This window comes from Oncorhynchus mykiss, chromosome 17 (assembly GCF_057628025.1).
Source record: "Oncorhynchus mykiss isolate SJ-2025 chromosome 17, ASM5762802v1, whole genome shotgun sequence".
NCBI classification, from domain to species: Eukaryota; Metazoa; Chordata; class Actinopteri; order Salmoniformes; family Salmonidae; genus Oncorhynchus; species Oncorhynchus mykiss.
In genome coordinates this window covers 72,145,001-72,170,135 of record NC_143038.1, presented here as the reverse complement: position 1 = coordinate 72,170,135, position 25,135 = coordinate 72,145,001, and the positions used below count along the sequence as shown (strand labels likewise).

The 25,135-nt window shown below is 41.3% G+C and overlaps 1 protein-coding gene and 1 long non-coding RNA gene across 2 annotated transcripts in view; one reads left to right on the top strand and one right to left on the bottom strand.

Annotated features, from left to right (window-relative positions):
- LOC110493294 (sodium- and chloride-dependent taurine transporter) overlaps nt 1–14,039 on the bottom strand; it is a 49,525-nt gene extending 35,486 nt beyond the window's left edge. The window contains exons 1-3 of the mRNA XM_090206488.1: nt 13,760–14,039; nt 2,315–2,544; nt 1,660–1,794 (exon numbers count right to left, since the gene is read on the bottom strand). Of these exons, the coding sequence (XP_090062614.1) occupies nt 1,660–1,794; nt 2,315–2,543 (364 nt within the window). The 5' untranslated portion in view covers nt 2,544; nt 13,760–14,039. The remainder of the gene's footprint in view (nt 1–1,659; nt 1,795–2,314; nt 2,545–13,759) is intronic.
- Nucleotides 9,835–25,135, top strand: part of LOC149976494 (uncharacterized) — a 24,581-nt gene continuing 9,280 nt past the window's right edge. Inside the window, exons 1-2 of the long non-coding RNA XR_016488104.1 lie at nt 9,835–10,215; nt 21,459–21,513. This is a non-coding gene — a long non-coding RNA (uncharacterized LOC149976494). The remainder of the gene's footprint in view (nt 10,216–21,458; nt 21,514–25,135) is intronic.

The following is a 25,135-nucleotide window of genomic DNA, read 5'->3' as shown; positions in this document are numbered from 1 at the left end:
CTCCCCTGGAGTCAGTGTGGGCGAGGCAGAGCCAGTGTAATATAATGTGTGGTATCTTTCCTGGCCTGAATATGGTTGCCCTGTCCATCAATTATTTACTATTCCTTAGAAAGCTACGCCATTCGTACATCACAACATTTGATTGCTGCTAAAGGTCATTGACCTGATTTGACGCGAGAAAGTTCTGCTCTTCTACAGTAGCTTTGATTGCCAGGTCGTCATTGCAAATAAGATTCTATTTTTTTAATTGACTTACCTGTATGAATAAAAGTTGTCTTCATTTTATATTTATTTAACCACGAAATACCCTTGAAGGTAGAAACCTATTTTATGAGGGCAACCTGAAATAACACCTAAAAATAAAAATAAAAATGTACTGACCAGTAAAGATGTACTCACTAGTAAAGATGTACTGACCAGTAAAGATGTACTCACTAGTAAAGATGTACTCACTAGTAAAGATGTACTGACTAGTAAAGATGTACTCACTAGTAAAGATGTACTGACCAGTAAAGATGTACTCACTAGTAAAGATGTACTCACTAGTAAAGATGTACTCACCAGTAAAGATGTACTGACTAGTAAAGATGTACTCACCAGTAAAGATGTACTGACCAGTAAAGATGTACTGACTAGTAAAGATGTACTCACTAGTAAAGATGTACTCACTAGTAAAGATGTACTGACTAGTAAAGATGTACTCACCAGTAAAGATGTACTCACCAGTAAAGATGTACTGACTAGTAAAGATGTACTCACTAGTAAAGATGTACTCACTAGTAAAGATGTACTGACTAGTAAAGATGTACTCACCAGTAAAGATGTACTGACCAGTAAAGATGTACTCACTAGTAAAGATGTACTCACTAGTAAAGATGTACTCACCAGTAAAGATGTACTCACTAGTAAAGATGTACTCACCAGTAAAGATGTACTCACTAGTAAAGATGTACTGACTAGTAAAGATGTACTCACTAGTAAAGATGTACTCACCAGTAAAGATGTACTCACCAGTAAAGATGTACTGACCAGTAAAGATATACTCACTAGTAAAGATGTACTGACCAGTAAAGATATACTCACTAGTAAAGATGTACTCACCAGTAAAGATGTACTCACCAGTAAAGATGTACTCACCAGTAAAGATGTACTCACTAGTAAAGATGTACTGACCAGTAAAGATGTACTCACTAGTAAAGATGTACTCACTAGTAAAGATGTACTCACTAGTAAAGATGTACTGACCAGTAAAGATATACTCACTAGTAAAGATGTACTGACCAGTAAAGATGTACTCACTAGTAAAGATGTACTCACTAGTAAAGATGTACTCACTAGTAAAGATGTACTGACCAGTAAAGATGTACTCACTAGTAAAGATGTACTGACCAGTAAAGATGTACTCACTAGTAAAGATGTACTGACCAGTAAAGATGTACTCACTAGTAAAGATGTACTGACCAGTAAAGATATACTCACTAGTAAAGATGTACTGACCAGTAAAGATGTACTCACTAGTAAAGATGTACTGACTAGTAAAGATGTACTCACCAGTAAAGATGTACTCACTAGTAAAGATGTACTCACCAGTAAAGATGTACTCACCAGTAAAGATGTACTCACTAGTAAAGATGTACTCACTAGTAAAGATGTACTCACCAGTAAAGATGGGGCAAAGCTTTTCCCAGCAGGTGATTCCACCCTCGGAGGTATATTGTCCCAGGGCCACCTCCAGGAAGAACACAGGGAGACCGCCGCCAAAGAGGAAGATAGTGTACGGGATGAGAAATGCACCTGGAGGAGGAGAAGACGAATAACGATAACCACGGTAACCACAAATGTGTCAGATTCCAAAAGACAAAAAGTGGGCCAAAACCAACGGAGAATGTGTGAATCGAGGGAGTAACTTTCTCAGTCGGAGTATTACGGTAAACAAGTAGACGTCCGTCATGTTAGAAGGGAGTGAGATGGAGGACAGTCGTTAGTCGAGTAAGTCAACCTTCGAATGGTTGGTCAATTGGAATGGCTTTGAACTGCAAAGCCTTCAGGTTCTAGACCTAGACAGCAGCTGTAATGGGAACCATGGTTACATGCAGAGAGACTGCTACCTGATGACCTGTATCAACACCATCTGCTGACTTTAATCCCCTCGTAGAACGCAACACTCTGCGTCTTCTGCTTACATGGATATGTCACAGTGAAATGGGGTCATTGACCCCAAACCTCTTAGAATACAGAGTTGGAATTGGAATGGCTTCATTCCATTTCACCCTTCATGTCCTAGTCAGTAGCTGTAAAGGAGACAGAAACTCACCTCCGCCATTCTTATAGCAGAGGTATGGGAAACGCCAAACGTTCCCTAAACCCACGAAGCCCCCAGCGACGGACAGGATAAAGTCCAGTTTGGAGTTCCACTTCTCCCTCTGGACGGGTTTCCCCTCTGCCTCGTCCTCGGGCCGGGTGCCAGGGCTCTTCCCCGGGGAAGGCTTCAGCGTGTCCTTATGGAAGTCCTTCAGACACTGGAGCTTCTCTTTCTGTGCCATGCTGCAGGAGGGAGATGGAGAGGATTAGATAGAGTTCATCTGAGGCCGTTGATATCGTAAAGACCGTAACACAGCTCTATTTAACCTGTCAAACGCCATAGCTATAATTCACATACACATGCCATACAGTCATGTCAACACAAATTCTCAGAGTCGCTTGGATATCCTCTTCTCCTTATCTAACCCTGGTATGGAGTAACTTATCTTACAGTATATGCATCAATCAATCATTCCACATGTCTATAATACTGTAGTAATATTTTAGATTTTAGTCATTCATAACTAGGCGGGAATTGCTTGGTGTAATAATCTTGAAGTATGTGTGATATCATATAGGGCCACCACCCAACGAGGTATGATATACATAGTCATAGAATTGTATATTCAGTTCCTATTCACCTGTGAGCTGCCACTCAAAAATAAAAAGACATTTAAAAGTTATGGGAATACAAAGCATTGATCATTTTGATGAGTTAACAAATAATACATTTGTTATGTAAAGGAAAACAAACTAAAGGAAGTGAGCCTCCACCCCCAACCCCACCCTGGCAACATGTCTCCACCCCCAACCCCACCCTGGCAACATGTCTCCACCCCCAACCCCACCCTGGCAACATGTCTCCACCCCCAACCCCACCCTGGCAACATGTCTCCACCCCCAACCCCACCCTGGCAACATGTCTCCACCCCCAACCCCACCCAGCCAACATGTCTCCACCCCCAACATCTCATCCCATTGCCCCAACCCCACCCAGCCAACATGTCTCCACCCCCAACCTCCCATCTCATTGCCCCAACCCCACCCAGCCAACATGTCTCCACCCCCAACCCCACCCAGCCAACATGTCTCCACCCCCAACCCCACCCAGCCAACATGTCTCCACCACCAACCCCACCCAGCCAACATATCTCCATCCAACCACCCACCTCTCACCCCCCCACCTGGAAACCCCCCCCCCCCCCCCCTTGCTACTAGGGTTTATTGTTTGTCATATATATATAGTTATATGTTTGTTTTCTTCATTTTTATTGTTGGACATAAAATACAGTAAAAACACCAGCCAATCAGCTAAATGTGATTTTAATTTGTTTCATAGTGATCCCACGCATATAATAGAGAGATATATGTGATCGTACACAAATTTAAGCAAGGTTTGAAATTATTATGTTTTAGTAAAATGTTATACCTGTTTGGGCTTCTTGCTGGTCAATTTGAAGTCTACAAATGATTTGTAATTATGTTCCGGACCCCTTACCATCGGCTCGAGAAAATTTCAGCCCGCGGCTGAATACTAGTTGATGATCCTTGGCCTACATAATCATGATATTTAGTCCGAATTTGACTGGATTGCCGTCATACTAAATAAGAATTTGTTCTTAATTGACCTGCCTGGTAAAATAAAAGTTAACCTACAGTTGAAGCAGGCATTTCGAAATTGCTCCCAAGGATGAACCAGACTTATGGAGGTCTACAGTTTTTCTGAGGTCTTGGTTGATTTCTTTTGATTTTCCGATGATGTCAAGCAAAGAGGCACTGAGTTGAAAGGTAGGCCTTGAAATACATCCACAAGTACACCTCCAATTGACTCAAATTATGTCAATTAGCCAATCAGAAGCTTCTAAAGCCATGACATCATTTTCTGAAATTTTCCAAGCTGGAATTTTCCAAGCTGTTTAAAGGCACAGTCAACTTAGTGTATGTAAACTTCTGACCCACTGGAATTGTGATACAGTGAATTATAAGTGAAATAATCTGACTGTAAACAATTATTGGCAAAACATTTTTTTTACTTGTTTTTACTTATGTCATGCACAAAGTAGATGTCTTAACCGACTTTCCAAAACTATAGTTTGTTAACAAGACATTTGTGGAGTGGTTGAAAAACAAGTTTTAATGACTCTAACCTAAGTCCATGTAAACTTCCGACTTCAACTGTATGTTACGGGATTCGTCCGTCGTCTACCTACAACAGACCAAGTCAAAAGCAAACTTTACACACATCACACATACGACTGTGGACATTTAGGAGACGAAAGTTACGATGGCTGGCGAATGACAGAGGTGAGAAGCCAACATCTAGAACTTGATGCCCTCAGCCACGGTCTCTAAAACAGTTTCCATTTGTCAATGTCTCTACTCTCTATGTTCCACCCGTCTCCATGTAGTCAAAGAGAACTACCGTATGTTGAAATGTAAACAGACATTGTCATGAATCCACTGAAATCACCTAATCACTAAGAATATTTCAAAGACAGACCAAAGCAAATTTACAAATACTGATTCTGAAAGTTGATGTTTGTACTATTGCACTGACTGCCATGCATGAGATGTTGTCCTTTTGTACTTGTCACAGGTAAGCATGCCCATGACGCCTGACAGTACAGTAGGTTCAAGACCTCTATACACGCCGTACTCAATCACATTACTCACTTCCTCCATCAGGCACTTTCTTTACACCCTGAGGACACGTTCTCTCTCTCCCTTTCAGTCTCACACTGTCTTACTCTCTCTGTCACTTTCTCTCTCTCAGTCTCTCTCGCTCTCTCCCGTCTCAATTCAATTAAATATCAATTTAAGGGATTTATTGGCATGGGAAACATATGTTAACATCACCAAAGCAAGTGAAGTAGAAAATGAACAATATTGAAATAAACAATAACAATTAACAGTAAACATTACACTCACGTCTCTCTCTGTCGTTTCTCTCTCTCTCTGTGTCATTTATCTCTCTTTCTCTGTCGTTTCTCTCTCCGTCTCTCTCTCTCTCTCTCTGTCTCTCTCTGTCTCTGTCTCTGTCTCTCTCTCTGTCTCTGTCTGCGTCTCTCTCTGCATCTCTCTCTGCATCTCTCTCTGCGTCTCTCTCTGCATCACTTTCTACCTCTCTCTGTCGTTTCTCTCTCTCTCTGTCGTTTCTCTCTCTCTGTGTGTAATTTATCTCTCTCTCTCAATTCAGTTCAATTCAATTCAAGGGGCTCTCTCTCTCTGTCGTTTCTTTCTCCGTCTCTCTCTCTCTGTTTCTCTCTCTGCGTCTCTCTGTCTCTCTCTGCGTCTCTCTGCGTCTCTCTCTCTGTCTCTGTCTCTCTGCGTCTCTGCCTGCGTCACTTTCTACTCTCTCTGTCGTTTCTCTCTCTCTCTCTCTCTCTCTCTCTCTCTCTCTCTCTCTCATTTATCCCTCTCTCTCTCTCTCTCTCTGTCGTTTCTCTTTCCGTCTCTCTGTCTCTCTGTCTCTCTCGCTCTCTTTCTACTTCTCTCTCTCCGTCGTTTCTCTCTCTCTCTGTCTCTTTCTGTCTATCTCTGTCTCTCTCTTTCTCAGTATCTGTCTCTCTGTAACGCTCACTCTCTTTCTCCGTCATGCTGTGAGGTCAACCGGTGAGAGGACTAATCACAGATCAATAAAAGCACAAACACTCTCTCTCTCTTTGTTAAAGCTATTCAGAGCTATTCACATAAATCAATAATATCATCTATCCTGCTCCAAAATCACTGAAGCATTATCATACAACCATTCTAAGTAGCTTCTGAGAGACATCTGTCGATAAAGCTGTTTGTCGGTAAAGCTTTACAAGGATATTTTGAACATGAAGTACCTCAAGTCAATAAACTTCCACCAGCCACATGTATCCATCCATCTCTTCTCATAACATAACAGGGACAGAGATAGATATGGTATATTATCTGCCTCACTTGCTTTGGCAATGTTAAAACATGTTTCCCATGCCAATAAAGCCCCTTGAATTGAATTGATAGACCAAAACAAGACATAACCTTGAAAGTCAGCAGTAAAGCTGTGTCACTAACAAAGACACTTGACATTAGAATTAATCCATGTCCAAGAAAATAACCACAAACCACAACCTCAAATATTTACAACTAAATAATGTATCAGGTTATACATGTACCAACATATACTGATAAATAAATGTTATCAATGTATAAAGAAAAAACTACCAAAATGAAAATAAAAATTATTCTCCCCTGTAGTAGTAGTAGTAGTAGTAGTAGTAGTAGTAGTAGTAGTACTAGCAGTAGTAGTAGTAGTATCAGTAGCAGTAGTAGTAGTAGTAGTAGTAGTAGTAGTAGTAGTAGTACTAGCAGTAGTAGTAGTAGTAGTAGTAGTAGTAGTAGTAGTAGTAGTAGTAGTAGTACTAGCAGTAGTAGTAGTAGTAGTAGTACTAGCAGTAGTAGTAGTAGTAGTAGTAGTATCAGTAGCAATTCTATGCATGAACTTTAGTGGGTCTGGGCTGCGGATCCTGTGCATGAACTTTAGTGGGTCTGGGCTGCGATCCTGTGCATGAACTTTAGTGGGTCTGGGCTGCGGATCCTGTGCATGAACTTTAGTGGGTCTGGGCTGCGGATCCTGTGCATGAACTTTAGTGGGTCTGGGCTGCGATCCTGTGCATTGCCATTGGAACCTCTTAAACAACTCAAAACTTCCGGTTCCTTTGATCTGATACAAACTATTGACAGCAATTTGCCTTTCAGACGTTCAGGAGTAGAGCTTTCACACATGCGCACAATAGTCACAGCTGTGTGCATAACAAGCACAACATATCTGTGCGTGGTGTTGTAGTTACTGTATGCTGACAAGGCATTTGAAGAATGAAACAAAATAGTATTGAGGTAATGCTGTTGTTTTGTGCTGACAGGTGTTTCACACAAGGTTCTCAAGGTAAATGAGTCGTTTAGACAGTGAATAGGAACAAGAATAGAACTCAAGTTGACAAAGACTTGAAGCACTTTGTGACAGCAACATCAGTGCTGATGGACTTTGTTCTGTATAAATAACGTTGATTGATATAAAGAGGTACGCTAGCCTGATCCCAGATTCATCTGTACTGTTTTGCCAAATGGCAATTGTATTTATTTATTATTTTACATTTATTATTTAACTTGGCAAGTCAGTTAAAGAACTATTTTTTTTATTTTCAATGACGGCCTAGGAACAGCGGGTTAACTGCCTTGTTCAGGGGGCAGAACGACAGATTTGTACCTTGTCAGCTCGGGGGATTCTATCTTGCAACCTTTCGGTTACTAGTCCAACGCTCTAACCACTAGGCTAACCTGCCGCCCAATGGCATGACAATGACCATAGCAGACAATGACCAAGACAGCACAACCAGGCTAGAGGTATCTGAAGGTGACTGGTGGAACTTGAAACACAGAACAGAGTGTGACGGGAATGTGACCACCCCTCAGTCTATTCCAGATAAGCAATCTAAGGTTTCCGGTGACTCAATTCAACACACAATCCAAACACTATCTGATCAAGGTGTGTTGCGTTCATGGATGTCTCTCTCTCTCTCTCTCTCTCTCTTCCAAAAGAATAAAGACATGTGAAATGTCATATTATGTCTATATACAGTGTTGTAACTATGTGCAAATAGTTAAAGTACAAAAGGGGAATATGGTAGATGATCAAAATGTGATTTTGTTTTCTAATTCTTTGTGGATATGTGTAATCTGAGGGAAATATATCTCTCTAATATGGTCATACATTGGGCAGAAGGTTAGGAAGTGCATCTCAGCTTCCACCTCATTTTGTGGACAGTGTGCACATAGCCTGTCTTCTCTTGAGAACCAGGTCTGCCTACGGCGGCCTTTCTCAATAGCAAGGCAATTCTCACTGAGTCTGTACATAGTCAAAGCTTTTCTTAATTGTGGGTCAGTCACAGTGGTCAGGTATTCTGCCACTGTGTACTCTCTGTTTAGGGCCAAATAGCATTCTAGTTTGCTCTGTTTTTTTGTTAATTCGTTCAATGTATGATTTGATTGGGTCTAATTGTGTTGCTGTCCTGGGGCTCTGTGGGGTGTGTTTGTGTTTGTGAAACAGAGCCCCAGGACCAGCTTGCTTAGGTGACTCTTCTCCAGGTTCATCTCTCTGTAGGTGATGGCTTTGTTATGGAAGGTTTGGGAATCACTTCCTTTTAGGTGGTTGTAGAATTTAACATCTCTTTTCTGGATTGTAATAATTAGCGGATATCGGCCTGATTCTGCTCTGCATGCATTATTTGGTGTTTAACATTGTACACGGAGGATATTTTTTTGCATAATTTTGCAAAGCAGTCTCATGTTGGTGTTTGTCCCATTTATTGAATTCTCTGTTTGATCTGCTGTACAGAATGTGGTCTGCCTGAGTTGTTGATAAGTTGGGTTGCAGTCTGCCTGCATGCTCTCCTCTTTAACTATAAACCACAGAAGACTTTGTCATGCTATTGAAATGCATGATGGCAACATTTCTGTGGTCAGGTGACACAGCCCTGTAGCAGACTTGAGTTCAAGTAGTATTTGAAATATACCAGTGTTGGCTTTAGCTTGCCTGGGGTGCCAGAGACGATGGAGTTGGCCAGTTTTGTGATTGGTTCTACTGTGCCAGACAAACTCAATCGAAAATGATTCATCAAAATGCAATGTTACTGAGAGGCCTTGCCTAAGACCTGAAGACTTGTGTTAGCTCCTCTGAGCATGCCTAGGGTTTGCAAAGCTACCGGTAATTTACCAAAGTTTACCAAAGAATTCTTTAGTAATTTTTGGTAAAGTAACAGAAACTCTAATCTATCGAAACTTTGGTAATTTCTACTAGAAAAACGTATATATTTTTTTATTATTCATATATAGTATAAAATGTTTTACATCTGTGTCCATATTGTCCACGTGTTTATGGCTCAAGAGAAGATCGCATTATTAATGAAAAAAAGCATCTAATCGACAATGTCATTATTTTTAATTACCTTCTGTAACTCTTTTTTTCACAACTGCCAAATATTAGAGTGTAAAAAAATATAGAAAGGATCATTCATGCTGAAACCCTCATATTAAACACCAATGGTATTCACTAAGTTGATGGTTTATATTTAGCAATAATGTTTTACAGTTTTGCCAGTCTATTTTTTATTTATTTTTTCAAAATCATCACATTTCATTATTTCATGTATTTGGCGCACAGAGGGCCAGAGATTATTACAGACACCTGTGATGATTTGAAGTACCCCAAAGGGCCACTAGATGTCTTGTGATAGATCAAAACCAATTGAATTTGTCACATGCTCCGAAAGACAAAGAGAGGGGGGAGGGAGGGAGAAGGGGAGAGAGAGAGAGACAGAGAGAGAGAGAGAGAGAGAGAGAAAGAGAGAGAGAGAGAGAGAGAGACAGAGAGAGAGAGAGAGAGCGAGCGAGACAGACAGAGAGAAAGAGAGAGAGACAGAGAGAGACAGAGAGAGCGAGAGAGAGAGACAGAGACAGAGAGAGAGACAGAGAGAGACAGAGACAGAGACAGAGAGAGACAGAGAGAGAGAGAGAGAGAGAGAGACAGAGACAGAGAGAAAGAGAGAGAGAGAGAGAGAGAGAGAGAGAAAGAGAGAGAGAGAGAGCGAGCGAGACAGAGAGAAAGAGAGAGAGAGACAGAGAGCGAGAGAGAGAGACAGAGACAGAGAGAGAGACAGAGAGAGCGACAGAGACAGAGACAGAGAGAGCGACAGAGACAGAGACAGAGAGAGAGAGAGAGAGAGAGAGAGAGAGAGAGAGAGAGAGAGAGAGAGAGAGAGAGAGAGAGAGAGAGAGACACAATACTCAGCTGGTGTCTGTAGGCATAACATGTTAAAACATCCTTGGGGTGACAGGTAGCGTTGGACTAGTAACCGAAAGGTTTCAAGATTGAATCCCCGAGCTGACAAGGTAAAAAAATGTCATTCTGCCTCTGAACAAGGCAGTTTAACCCACTGTTCCTAGGCCGTCATTGTAAATAATAATTTGTTCTTAACTGACTTGCCTCGTTAAATAAAGGTAAAATAAAAAACATGATGTCTAATAATGTTGTACAAAGCTTGAAGGCACCCTCAGTGGGGATGTTGCTTTATCTTAGTGTAACGGATGTGAAACGGCTAGCTTAGTTAGCGTGGGCGCTAAATAGCGTTTCAATCAGTGACGTCACTTGTTCTGAGACCTTGAAGTAGTAGTTCCCCTTGCTCTGCAAGGGCCGCGGCTTTTGTGGAACGATGGGTAACGATGCTTCGAGGGTGACTGTTGATGTGTGCAGAAGGTCCCTAGTTCGCGCCCGGGTATGGGCGAGGGGACGGTCTAAATTTGTACTGTTACATTAGCTAGATTAATAGTTGAACTCCTATTTTCACCTATTTTAATTTCCGTGTGTGTTGACAACAAGTGACGACTAAAAGCTCCTGAAAAGAAAGGAGTCGTCGAGGACTTACAGTAGGAAGGAAAGAAGGCTGGGTGGATTTCAGAAGTTTTCCTACACTCAGTTCAATCGAAATCACCATTACAGTAACCTAGAAATCGTTCAACCTCATTAGACCTTATTGACACTGTTAACTATTTTTGGAAATACCCACAATCACCTCGTAAAAAAAAGCTATTTTTGAATCGGTGAGCAATTTCGAAAGACTCAATGACCGTGCACAGCAAGAAAACTGTACATACAGTATGAAAGGTAAACTAAATAGTGATGGCATTATTTGCTTTTGTCCATGTGATAGGATAACATTACTGCTCTGCGCCGAGTCAAAGTAAAGGAAAACAAACTGGCAACAACGTGGCGCTCCACTTCCTTACAATCATCAGATAAGGGGCTATCTATGCATTTCACAAGCCCTTTACAGTACAGACTAGTCTGCTTCTACCGTTCCTTCCTCAAGGACGCGCGCGCTCGAACGGCAGGCTCCGACACAATCAACGTAAATGAATTGTCTTTGTTCTTCAACCGTTCCAATTATTGCCTCAGAAAGAAAAAAGCCTCTACACTGACATGTATTCAACCATTCCCCCAGAGATAAAGAGACCTGCAAACGAAACCTTACACAACCTTCGTGTAGGCTAGTGTTTACCTGTAGTCTATCCATGATATGCTGGGAATAGTGTACCTACAGCTCTTTTCTCTCATTCCCAGCTACGCACAAACTAGGTGATGCGGGAGGCATATAAGGGAATATAATTTTATAATAGGCTTTCAAATGACACAACGTTACACTAATCGCTGTTCGGCTACGCACCGACGGATTTAAACTCTTGGAGGTGTGTCTTCAGTCACGTTGCTGGGCATAGGTACTGAAAAAGGAAGACCAGAAATATCCGAAAAGAATGTAGGAAATTAAATAGAAAGTAGCCTTCTTCTTTTAGTAAAATGATTGCATGCCTACAAAGCGAGACAACGAAGCTGGTAAACAAAGCCCAGTTGCCATGACAGTCTGGTGTAGTCTTTGAATCATAATTTATTTCACATCTTCGTCAGACAGACAATAGCAGGCGTTGTTACACCATAACACCATGCCAACCATTACCCATCCATGGCATAATCGTTTTGATCACACAATGACACCCACTATCGATTGAAGGATAATGTATTCGACCAGCTATACGCAGGCAGGCTACACGACCACAGACCTCCATGACAACATGATAAGACTTGTCTCTTTTTAAGTTCAGTTCATCCACACACCGCCTCAATTATTGATGTTCCCTGGCAGCCTTCTTTCTACCAGGATCAAAGATCAGCTCGTCTATCGGAGTTGCTATTCATCAGAAACGATCGAAATAGTCTCGATGACACATAGTCTGAGCCAGGGAGAGAGCACAATAAATGACAAGAAATTAGGCGCATAAAATGAACTACAAGCGGGATAATGTGGAGTTAATGTATGTCAATTTAAATGTCTGAAACTTGAGCGACTGTCGTGGCACACAAAGTGTTGGCATGCTATTAAACGCATCTCAGTGTAGGCTGGCTGCTACAACCTGGACACAGGGATAGACGTAATATTGTAAACGTAAATCCTACCACTCCAATTAATATATATATTTCTTAATGTAAACTTTTTTTTAAACTAGGCAAGTCAGTTAAGAACAAATTCTTACTTACAATTATGACCTATCAAAAGGCAAAAGACCTCCTGCTGGGACAGGGGCCTGAGATTTCAAAAATATATAAATACAGGACACAATATATGTTTTGTATGGTATTGTATTAATTTATGGATGTCCATCATTCATTTCGTAGGATATGTTACGAATTTGAAAAACGTATGAGATGTTAAAAATTCCAATTTGTTGTGGCTAATGTTAGCTAGGTGACTAGGTGGCTAATGCTAATGTTAGCTAGGTGACTAACGCTAGCTAGGCAAGGTGTTAGTTGTTGGGGTTGGGGGAAGGATTATGTAACATGCTAATTAGTTGCAAAGTAGCTAAAAAGTAGTAAGTAGTTGCAAAGTTGCTAATTAGCTCAAATGCTAAAGTTGTCTGTGATGAAATTTGAACACGTAACCTTTGGGTTGCTAGATGTTCGTTATATACACCTACCCATCCTACCCATTCTGTTGAATGTAACCATACCAAACATAACATATCATACCAATTTGAGGATCCTAGATTTATGTTTACTATGTTACGTGTAGTCCATGAGACCAGGCTGGAGTGTTGCTGCCTACGAGCTACTGAGTACTGACAGAAAGAGTCTGGTCTTACTATCTATCTAAATGATTGCGGGAACAATAGTGAAAATGAGGGTACACACACAGCATCTAGAAAGTACAAACAGGAGTTGATCTATGACATGTAACATGAGGCACACAATGTGTAGGCTGATTATTCAAAGCATCTCAGTTACTGCTTCTCTCACTGTTCCGGTCCTTTAGTTAGTCATTAATCGGTGGTGGCAGAATAGAGTGAAATCATTCTGAGGTCAAATTAAACCCACACATTAACAGTGGAATAACATTCATGTGAACTATTGTATAAAACTATGACGTTTTTCACGGTAGCCTAAGGTTGTCACAAAATAATAAGTTATTAAAGCATTATTTAATTCAGTTTGGAGACAAATTTACGCTTCATCCTTTCTTCTCTCAATGCGAGGATATTTGTATGAGCTCGACATAACAAGACTCAAAACTCAACCCTTACGGAAATGTGTTCTAAACGTTCTGGTATCAATAATGTAAGAGGACAATTTTAATATGACCGTCTTTGAACATGCATAAATGATTGATGCTGAAAGGTTACTTTTTAGGCATACCACGCCAAAAACTTGAGATTAAACAATATATTGTGACACACAGAGATGATAAAATTCACTATCGGAGAAAAATAAATTATTATAATGAATCTAATAGCGTATGCACTCTAAATAATTTGCATATAGCTCATAAAGATGTAGCCTAGGTAGGGATATGTTGGTGATGATGATTATGATGATGATCCGTTAGCCTACCTGTATTGACTTGAATTCCTTTTATTTCCTTTAGAATGTATCTGTTTTCTCAGTGTAGTGCGGCGGACGGGTGTTGAATAGTGAGAATTACGGTGGTAAATTTTATTTATAAGGTTTTCTTTCTGACCTTTGTCTCTTAAAATGGGTGAGCATTAGTGGAAAAACACCGGGCCAGCCTCCCCGTGCAACAGGAGAGCGTCTTCTTAAAGAGGCAGGTTCCCTTCGAATCATTGGCGCTAGCTCCACGCTGCAAGATCATTTTCTCTTTCCGTTTGTCTCTGAGCGCATGCCATGCACGCACGTTAGGACTGTACGCACGCGCGCACACCAAGCGGTCGGGTTGGAATGGAAAAGCACACAGAAACAGCCAAACCTTTGCATGCCATGCATACACGATAACAAAGTTGTCACTTTCAAGTAGAATTACATTAATTAACTTTTTTTAAATTTTAATGCCTACATTTGTGCTCGTTTTGCATTTCGCAGAGGCGTTTTAAACAATCACGTTTGCCTGTAAGAAGGTTCTACACTGTCAGCTATGATGCACACATTGATATGTAATATGTTGACATGACATACCTATTCAGTGTACTGTAAACCTATTTGCAATTACCAAGAACACCATGTAATGTGTTTTAGAGTAGGCAGCAGGCAGCAGGCAGCAGGCTATGCATTCAGAACGCAAAATGTGTTATGAGGTGACTTCCATATATATGAACGTTTGACTACAGAGGAAACAACTCAGAGACCCAATGATAGTCAGGAAGGAGAGACATACGATATGTATCTTAATGGAACGGGGTATGTCTTTGCTTTTATGTCATTTATTATACTATTATTTATTTATACAATGCCAACAATGGCATGTAAACATCTTGGAACAAAAACGTTTTATTTTTTTTATTTCACAGGATCATGCTTATACTGTATGTGTCCTTACCAGTGAATTATAGGCTTTAGGGAACAACTGTATTTTCATAACCAAATAGAGGGTAATAATGTATCATTATTATTATACTGTGCAGAAACAGGAAATGTGCTTCAGCCAACATATGAGTAGAAGAAGAGAGTACAGGAAGAACGTGAGTAGATGCACAGGACGCTCTGCAAATGTAGAATAGGAGTCGGTCTTCGTGTACAGTTCCACAGGGTGTGGCGTTACCCTGGCCTACACTCAAAGCTCCTTATAGATATAAAACAAGACTGCTCAGAATGTTTACATTTTTTTACGTTTTTCTTGTAAGGTCATTTTGAATTCAATGTTTGTTGTGAGATAAGGACAGTATCAGAACTATACAGTGCATTCGGAAAGTATTCAGACCCCTTCCACTTTTTCACATTTTGTTACGTTACAGACTTATTCTAAAATGGATTAAATCAATCTACACACAATACCCCATAATGACATCACAATACCCCACAATGACATCACAATACCCCACAATGACATCACAATATCCTATAATGACATCACAATACCCCATAATGACATCATAATACCCCATAATGACATCACAATACCCCATAATGACAATGCGAAAACAGGTTTTTAGACATTTTGCAAATGTATTAAAAATAAAAATCAGAAATACCTTATTTACATAAGTATTCAGACCGTAAATGAGCTCAGGTGCATCCTGTTTTCATTGATCATCCTTGAGATGTTCCTACAACTTGATAGGAGTCCACCTGTGGTAAATTCAATTGATTGGACATGATTTGGAAAGGCACACACCTGTCTATAAAAGGTTCCACAGTTGAGAGTGCATGTCAGAACAAAAACCAAGTCATGAGGTCGAAAGAATTGCACATAGAAATCCGAGAGAGGATTGTGTCGAGGAGCAGATCTAGGGAAGGGCACCAAAATATTTCTGCAGCAGTGAAGGTCCCCAAGAACACAGTGGCCTCCATCATTCTTAAATGGAAGAAGTTTGGAACCACCAAGACTCTTCCTAAAGCTGTCCGCCCAGCCAAACTGAGCAATCGGGGGAGAAGGGCATTGGTCAGGGAGGTGACCAAGAACCCCATGGTCACTCTGACAGAGCTCCAGTGTTCCTCTGTGGAGATGGGAGAGCCTTCCATAAGAACAACCATCTCTGCAGCACTTCACCAATTAGGACTTTATGGTAGAGTGGCCAGACGGTGGCCACTCCTCAGGGAAAGGCACATGACAGCCAGATTGGAGTTTGCCAAAAGGCACCTAAGGACTCTCAGACCATGAGAAACAAGATTCTCTAGTCTGATGAAACTAAGATTGAACTCTTTGGCCTGAATGCCAAGCGTCACGTCTGGAGGAAGGATGGCACTATCACTACGGTGAAGCATGGTGGTGGCAGCATCATGCTGTGGGGATGTTTTTCAGAGGCAGGGACTGGGAGACTAGTCATGCTCGAGGGAAAGATGAACGGAGCAAGGTACAAAGAGATCCTAAATGAAAACCTGCTCCCGAGCCTCAGGACCTCAGACTGGGGCGAAGGTTTTACCTTCCAACAGGAAAAAGACCCTAAGCACGCAAACAAAACAACGCAGGAGTGGCTTTGGGACAAGTCTCTGAATGTCCTTGACTGGCCCAGCCAGAGCCAATAGCTGTGCATCCAACCTGACAGAGCTTGAGAGGATCTGCAGAGAAATATGGGAGAAACTCCCCTAATACAGGTGTGCCAAGCTTGTAGCGTCTCACCCAAGAAGACTTGAGGCTGTAATCGCTGCTAAAGGTGCTTCAACATAGTACTGAATAAAGGGTCTGAATACTTATGTAAATGTGATATTTCTGATTTTTATTTGTAATACATGTGCAAAATAAAATCTAAAAACCTATTTTTTTCTTTGTCATTATGGGGTATTGTGATGTCATTATGGGGTATTGTGATGTCATTATGGGGGTATTGTCTGTAGATTGATGAGGAAATAAAATAATTTAATCTATTTTAGAATAAGGCTGTAACGGTCACAAAATGTGGAAAATTTCAAGGGGTTCGAAAACTTTCTGAAGGCACTGTATATGTACTGCAACTAGCTATTTGAGGTAACAGAATGTGTGAGTTGGGGGGAGGGGAGTTATACAGGATATGCTAGTTATTTTAAGGTCGTTGCGAATGATCTGTGTGCCGTTAGATAAGGAAACTCTATTCGAACTAGCTACAGTGCCTTCAGAAACTATTCATACCCCTTGACTTATTCAACATTTTTGCTGTGTTACAGCCTGAATTCAAAATTGATTCTCACCCATCTACACATCTATTTGCCACATCTTCAATTTAAGCCTACTAGAAAGCGTGTGCCCTCAGGCCTGGAGGGAAGCTAAAGTCATTCCGCTACCCAAGAATAGTAAAGCCCCCTTTACAGTCTCAAATAGCTGACCAATCAGCCTGTTACCAACCCTTAGTGAACTTCTGGAAAAAATGGTGTTTGACCATTTACTGCTATTTCACAGTAAACAAATTGACAACATACTTTCAGTACGCTTAAAGGGAAGGACACTGGAGGAGAGATTGACTTCGTCACTACTTTTATTTGTGAGAGGTATTGACATGTTGAATGCACCGAGCTCTCTGTCTAAACTACTGGCAATGATTTTTTAAATACTTTAAGCTCTGTCAAATTGGTTTTTGATCATTGCTAGACAACCCTTTTCAGGTCTTGCCATAGATTTTCAAATAGATTTAAGTCAAAACTGTAACTTGGTCCCTCAGGAACATTTACTGTCTTCTTGGTAAGCAACTCCAATGTAGATTTGGCCTTGTGTTTTAGGTTATTGTTCTGCTGTAATGTGAATTCATCACCCAGTGTCTGGTGGAAAGTAGACTGAACCAGGTTTGGCTCCAGGATTTTGCTTGTGCTCCGTTCAGTTTATTTTTAATCCTGAAAAACTCCCCAGTCCTTAACGATTACAAGCATACCCATAACACGATGCAGCCACCAAAATGTAGAGAGTGGTACTCAGTAGTGTGTTGTATTGGATTTGCCCCAAGCATAACACTTTGTATTCAGAACAAAAAGTGAATTGCTTTGCTACATTTTTTTCAGTATTACTTTTGTTGCAAACAGGATGCATGTTTTTAGAATATTTTGTTCTGTACAGGCTTACTTCTTTTCACTCTGTCATTTAGGTTAGTATTTTGGAGTAACTACAATGTCCTATCACAGCCATTAAACTATGTAACTGTTTTAAAGTCACCATTGGCCTCATGGTGAAATCCCTTAGTAGTTTCCTTCCTCTCCAGCAACTGAGTTAGAATGGACACCGGTATCTTTGTAGTGACTGGGTCTATTTGATACACCATCCAAAGTGTAATAAATAACTTCAACATGCTCAAAAGGGATATTCGATGTCTGTTGTTTTTTTTTACCCTGGTGCTTCACTAAAACAAATGACATCCATTGAGGTATGGGTCAGATTGACCCGCAGAGTTTAAACACACTCAACACAGTCAAAGAATCAATTAAAAACAACCCAAACTATATTTTGTCTTGTCAGACCTCTCAGAAAGAATACAAGAACATTTGATTTCAAAAACTCTATATTTAATTAAGAACTATTTGTTAAGCATTTTTTTCTCACAAACAAACATTGTTTCGTTTCCCCAAGTAGGCATTTATTTTGTATTTCCCAGTAACAGTAACACTTAGGTATAATTTTACCCTATTGGTCAAAATGATCCCTTCAGTCTTTGTACATGTTGAACACAATGTATGTTTGTGCTTTTTGCAGATATATTTAATGCACAAGTGGTGCTGGGTTTATTGTCTCGTCGAGGGGGGCGGAGCATCTTTTCCATTTCTTGCCATCACCTGGATCTACTGGATCCATTGCTGGTTGATTGGAGGCGGGTCTAGATGGCCCAGCTTAACTTTCTGGAAGATAAATGCAGCTGCTGTCGATCGAGGTGGCCGAGCTCGCACTCCTCTGGTTCTTGGGAGTGATGAGAGCTTAGTACCTCTAGAAAAAGCCAGGCGTTGGTACAAATTGCACACATTCCATTGCTAGTTGATTTCAGTCCACAGGACATAGGCATTGTAAGCAGACACTTCCACAATGTTGTAGAAAATCACAAAAGGCCAACAGGTAGTCATGTTCTCACAGCTACAATGGCTTGCGAAAGTATTCACCCCCCTTAGCGTTTTTCCTATTTTGTTACCTTACAATCTTTTGGGAGGGTTTGTATCATTTGATTTACACAATATGCCTACCACTTTGAAGATACAAAATATATTTTTCTTGTGAAACAAACAAGAAATAAGAGCTTGGGTAACTATTCACCCTCTACTTTGTAGAGCCACCTTTTGCAGCAATTATAGCTGCAAGTTTCTTGGGGTATGTCTCTATAAGCTTTACACATCTTTCTACTGGGATTTTTGCCCATTCTTCAAGGCCCAACTGCTTCAGCTCCTTCAAGTTGGATGGGTTCCACTGGTGTACAGCAACCTTTAAGTCATACCACAGATTCTCAATTGGATTGAGGTCTGGGATTTAACTAGGCCATTCCAAGATATTTAAATGTTTCCCCTTAAACCACTCAAGTGTTGCTTTAGCAGTATGCTTAGAGTCAATGTCCTGCTGGAAAGTGAACCTTCTTCCCAGTCTCAAATCTCGGGAAGACTGAAACAGGTTTTCCCTCAAGAATTTCCCTGTATTTATCACCATCCATCATTCCTTTTATTCTGACCAGTTTCCCAGTCCCTGACGATTAAAAACATCCCCACAGCATGATGCTGACACCACCATGCTTCATTGTGGGGATGGTGTTCTCGGGGTAATGAGAGGTGTTGGGTTTGCACCAGACATAGTGTTTTCCTTGATGGCCAAAAATATAACTTTTATTCTCATCTGACCAGAGTACCTTCTTCCATATGTTTGGGGAGTCTCCCACATGGCTTTTGGGGAACACCAAACATGTCTGCTTATTTTTTTCTGTAAAGCCCAGCAATGTGAAGTGTACAGCTTAAAGTGGTCCTATGGACAGATACTCCAATCTCCGCTATGGAGCTTTGCAGCTCCTTCAGGGTTATCATTGGTCTCTTTGTAGCCTCTCTGATTAATGCCCTCCTTGCCTGGTCCGTGAGTGTTGGTGGGCGGCCCTCTATTGGCAGGTTTGTTGTGGTGCCATATTCTTTCCATTTTTTAATAATGGATTTAATGGTGTTCCGTGGGATGTTCAAAGTTTCTGATATTTTCTTATAACCCAACCCTGACCTGTATTTCTCCACAACTTTGTAGCACCAGATCTTATTTAGGGGCTTCATAGCAAAGGGGGGGAATACAAATGCACCACTTTTCCGTTTTATATTTTTTACAATTTTTGAAACAAGTCATTGAGCCTCCTTTGATGGAATTGTAGTCCTGTATAATTTGTTTTATTTTTTTCCTCATCGATATGAAGATTAAGACCTCGTTAAGCTGGTTGAGAGAATGCCAAGAGTGTACAAAGCTGTCATCAAGGCGATGGTTGGCTACATTGAATAATCTAAACTATATTTTGCTTTGTTGAACCAATTTTTTTGGTTACTTCAAGATTCCATGTGTTATTTCATAGTTTTGATGTCTTCACTATTATTCTACAATGTAGATAATAGTAAAAATAAAGAAAAGCACTTGAATGAGTAGTTGTGCCCAAACCTTTGACCGTGTAAATATGCTTGGTAAATAAAGGTGACTCTGATTCTTAGCCAGCCAACAGATACGTGTAGAATGAAAATGGAATGTAAAGTTGTATATAGTTGTCATGCACCTTTGGGGGGGGGGGGGGGGGGGGTACTGTCACTCCCTGACCGTAGAGATATTTTTATTCTCTATGTTTGGTTGGTCAGGGTGTGACTCCGGTGGGAAACTCTATGTTCTTAACTTCTATGTTTTGGCCGGGTATGGTTCTCAATCAGGGACAGCTGTCTATCGTTGTCTCTGATTGGGAATCATACTTAGGCAGCCTGTTTTGCCACCTTAGTTTTGTGGGATGTTGTTTTTTGTACAGCTGTGTGTGGCCTATCGGTTTTCCTGTTTTTTGTTGTTCATTTTTAATAAAGAGAAAATGTACGACTACCACGCTGCACCTTGGTCCGATCATTTCCACGAGCGTAACAGTAGTTCATGTTAAAAGTGTATCTCAGTTGTGAGAAGCGTTTTATGAAATGTTTCCCCCATGCAGTTGTCTATCATTTGTTTTTATTTGCTTATCATTCAAATGATCGAGTCGGATGTTGCCAGTATGGAAAAGAGGTGTGCTCACTGTTGAAGAGTTTGGGAAAAGATATTTAAATGCTGATTTGAATCAATGAACAATTTGCCTTGCGAATCTCTTCAGATACAATGTATCCCTCAGCCTTCTGACTGGAGGCTTTGTCATGTCACATTGGTCAAGCATTTGTTTAAAAGTACAAACACAAGTAATAGAGCAGTGGTTATTGTTAGAAATGACCATGAGTTGGCAACTGCCATGAGTTGGCAATTGCCATGAGCTAGCAATTACCATGTTTTAGCAATTACAATGAGTTAGCAATTACAATGAGTTGACAATTGCCATGAGTTAGCAATTACCATGTTTTAGCAATTACCATGTTTTAGCAATTACCATGAGTTAGCAATTACCATGAGTAACTTGAGTGCATAATAAAATAGTTTGGGATCAGTTTCCCCCATTTATAATAGAAAAATAATGTTCTTGTAGACCAAAACACAACTTCCTTCTTTTTACTCTTTTGATAGCTTCACTGTAAGGGTTGTCGTCGGTGGAAGAAGGACCGGACCAAAGCGCAGCGTGGTAAGCGTTCATGATGATGTTTAATTAAAACTCAGAACACTAAACAATAAATGACAACGTGAATTTACGAAACAGTACCGTGTGGCCCAAACACTCACACGGAAAAACACACACCCACAAAACCAAAAGTGAAACCCAGGCTACCTAAGTATGATTCTCAATCAGGGACAACAATTGACAGCTGCCTCTGATTGAGAACCATACTAGGCCGAACTCAAAAACCCACATAGAAAAACAAACAGACTGCCCACCCCAACTCACGCCCTGACCATACTAAAACACAGACAAAAACAAATGGAACTAAGGTCAGTTATGACAGTTATGTCACTACATCCAGATAGTACTGTCTGAGAGAGACAACCTGGTCAGTCATGTCACTACATCCACATAGTCCGAGAGACAAAATACCTGATAATATCATGTGAGAAGTTAGAGGTTGTTTGCTTTCGAAAGTAGAAATGAAAATCGGACAGTACACCTAGGCCGGGGTATATCAAATCAAACTTTATTTGTCACATGCGGCGAATACAACAAGTGTAGACTTTACCGTAAAATGTCAATTGTCCGGTGGAGATTTTATTAATTGTTCAGCAGTCTTATGGCGTGGGGGTAGAAGCTGTGGAGGAGCCTTTTGGTCCTAGACTTGGCTCTCCGGTACCACTTGCCGTGCGGTAGCAGAGAAACCAGTCTATAACTTGGGTGACTGGAGTCTCTGGCAATTTTATGGGCTTTCCTCTGACACCGCCTATTGTATAGGTCCTGGATGACAGGAAGCTTGGCCCCAGTGATGTCCTGGGCCTTTCACATTACCCACTGTCGCGCCTTACGGTCAGATGCCGAGCAGTTGCCATACCAGGCGGTGATGCAACTGGTCAGGATGCTCTCGATGGTGCAGCTGTAGAGCCCATTGAGGATCTGGGGACCCATGACAAATCTTTTCAGTCTCCTGAGGGGGAAAAGGTTTTGTCGTGCCCTCTTCATGACTGTCTTGGTGTGTTTGGACCATGATAGATCGTTGGGGATGTGGACACCAAGAAACTCTCGACCCGCTCCACTACAGCCCCGTAAATGTTAATGGAGGCCTGTTCGGCCCAGCTTTTCCTGTAGTCCCCGATCAGCTCCTTTGTCTTTCTCACATTGAGGGAGAGGATGTTGTCCTGGAACCACACTGCCATGTCTCTGACCCCATCCCTATAGGCCGCCTCATCGGTGATCAAGCCTACCACTGTTGTGTCGTCAGCAAACTTAATGATGGTGTTGGAGTCGTGTTTGGCCACACAGTCGTGAGTGTACAGGAAATACAGGAGGGTACTAAGTACACGCCCCTGAGGGGCCACAGTGTTGACGATCAGCGTGGCAGATGCCTACTCTTACTACCTGGGGGAGCCCCGTTAGGAAGTCAAGGATCCAGTTGCAGCGGGAGGTGTTTAGTCCCAGAGTCCTTAGCTTAGTGATAAGCTTTGAGGGCACTATGGTGTTGAACGCTGAGCTGTAGTCAATGAACAGAATTCTCACATAGGTGTTCCTTTTGTCCAGGTGGGAAAGGGCAGTGTGGAGTGCGATTGAGATTGCATCATCTGTGGATCTGTTTGGGCGGTATGCGAATTGGAGTGGGTCTAGGGTGTCCGGGAGGATGCTGTTGATGTGAGCCATGACCAGTCTTTCAAAGCACTTCATTGCTACTGATGTGAGTACCACGGGGCAGTAATCATTTAGGCAGGTTACCTTCTCTTCCTTGGGCACAGGGACTATGGTGGGCTGCTTGAAACATGTAGGTATTACAGAATCGGTCAGGGAGAGGTTGAAAATGTCAGTGAAGACACTTGACAGTTGGTCCGCGCATGCTGGCAGTACACGTCCTGGTAATCCATATAGACATTTGGCTCTAGGCCGGAGGGTATTGCAGTATTATAACACTACATGAGCACATTGGGAGTCTAGATGTTGAGTTCTAAGGCTGATGGGTTGCTGTTTGAAAGGTGGAGATGGCGAAAATAAGCAGTAAAAGGCCCAATCCTTCATTTGAAAAGCAACAAAATGGTAGCCACACCACTTAGTTTGTTATAAAGTTCAGGATGGGGCCCGAAAACACTCAAATTCATGGATGGAGCTATGGACGAAAGGTCTGACCGTCCATGAGATCAAAATGATATATAGTTTTAACCAACAACAAAAAAAATGTCAGTAAAACAACGTAGATTAGGTCCTTGAAGAATGATATCCATTAAGGATGAGCTCCCATTACTTTGTCTATGTGGACGCTGGCTCTGAGTTCCTAAGCTCCATTTACATCTGTTTATAGGGTTACGTAAGACTACAATCCCCTTTGGTCGATAGCTAAAGGAGGACAGGATTTGTTTAGGACTTCATGACTTGGTTGATGTTTTTGACTCCAGAGGTATTTTTGCATCAACCAAATGATACAGCTGGAGCATGGATTGTGTCCCAAATGGCACCCTATTCCCTTTATAGTGCACTACTTTGACCACTTTATAGTGCACTACTTTGACCACTTTATAGTGCACTACTTTGACCACTTTATAGTGCACTACTTTGACCCCTTTATTGTGCACTACTTTGACCACTTCATAGTGCACTACTTTGACCAGTTTATAGTGCACTACTTTGACCAGTTTATAGTGCACTATATAGGGAATAGGGTGCTATAGGGTTCTGGTCTAAAGTCGTGCACTATATAGGGAATAGGGTGCTATTGGGTTCTGGTCTAAAGTAGTGCACTATATAGGGCATAGGGTTCCATTGGGACGGCAGGTAGTCTAGTGGTTAGAGCATTGGACTGATAACCGGAAGGTTGCAAGGTCGTAACCCCCGAGCTGTCAAGGTACAAATCTGTCGTTCTGCCCCCTGAACAAGGCAGTTAACCCACTGTTCCTAGGCCGTCATTGAAAATAAGAATTTGTTCTTTAACTGACTTGCCAAGTTAAATAAAGGTAAATGTAGAATACAGACGGGGCTGAGCAGAGCAATCTCTTTTAATGTTGAGGACAGATCACTGTCCAACACCGTGGTCTCTGGTCACAAGTTGTGGACTATCTCTTTACACTCCCACTGTCAGACCTGGCATTCATAGCTCCGTCTGTAAATTTGACAGCGTGTCTCCAGACACGGCTCTCAAATTGTATAGAAAAACAAGTGTGCAAGCTGATGCTCCTTTGCTGTTTTTTTTAGGGGGGAATTAGGGCAATTAACATGTAATGCAACCTTCGCTGTTACATAGTGGCAACTGCCTATTGGGTGAGGCGGTAGCCGCAAGGTTAGAGAGGCATGCCGGTAACCAAAGAGAAGCTGGTTCAAACCCTCGAGCTCCCTTCCAGGACTTCAGTCATCTTCAATATCCTATATACTACTTACTCTCATAGTGCTCTTGAGCAAGGCACTTTACCCCAGCGAAAGGTTGGGTACATAGTGATGTTATTCCCCTTCCCGCAGATGTCTGAACCGTCGTGTTGAGTAAATAAGTCATTCTGTAATTTTCCACTTTGGGTTGGTTGTTTTCTTAATCCTCCAAGAGCTTGGAATCTAGATAAATTGCTTTAATAACACCATTTCTTCCATTACGTTAGGTTGTAAACCCAGTTATTTCTCTTTTCCTTTCGCCAAA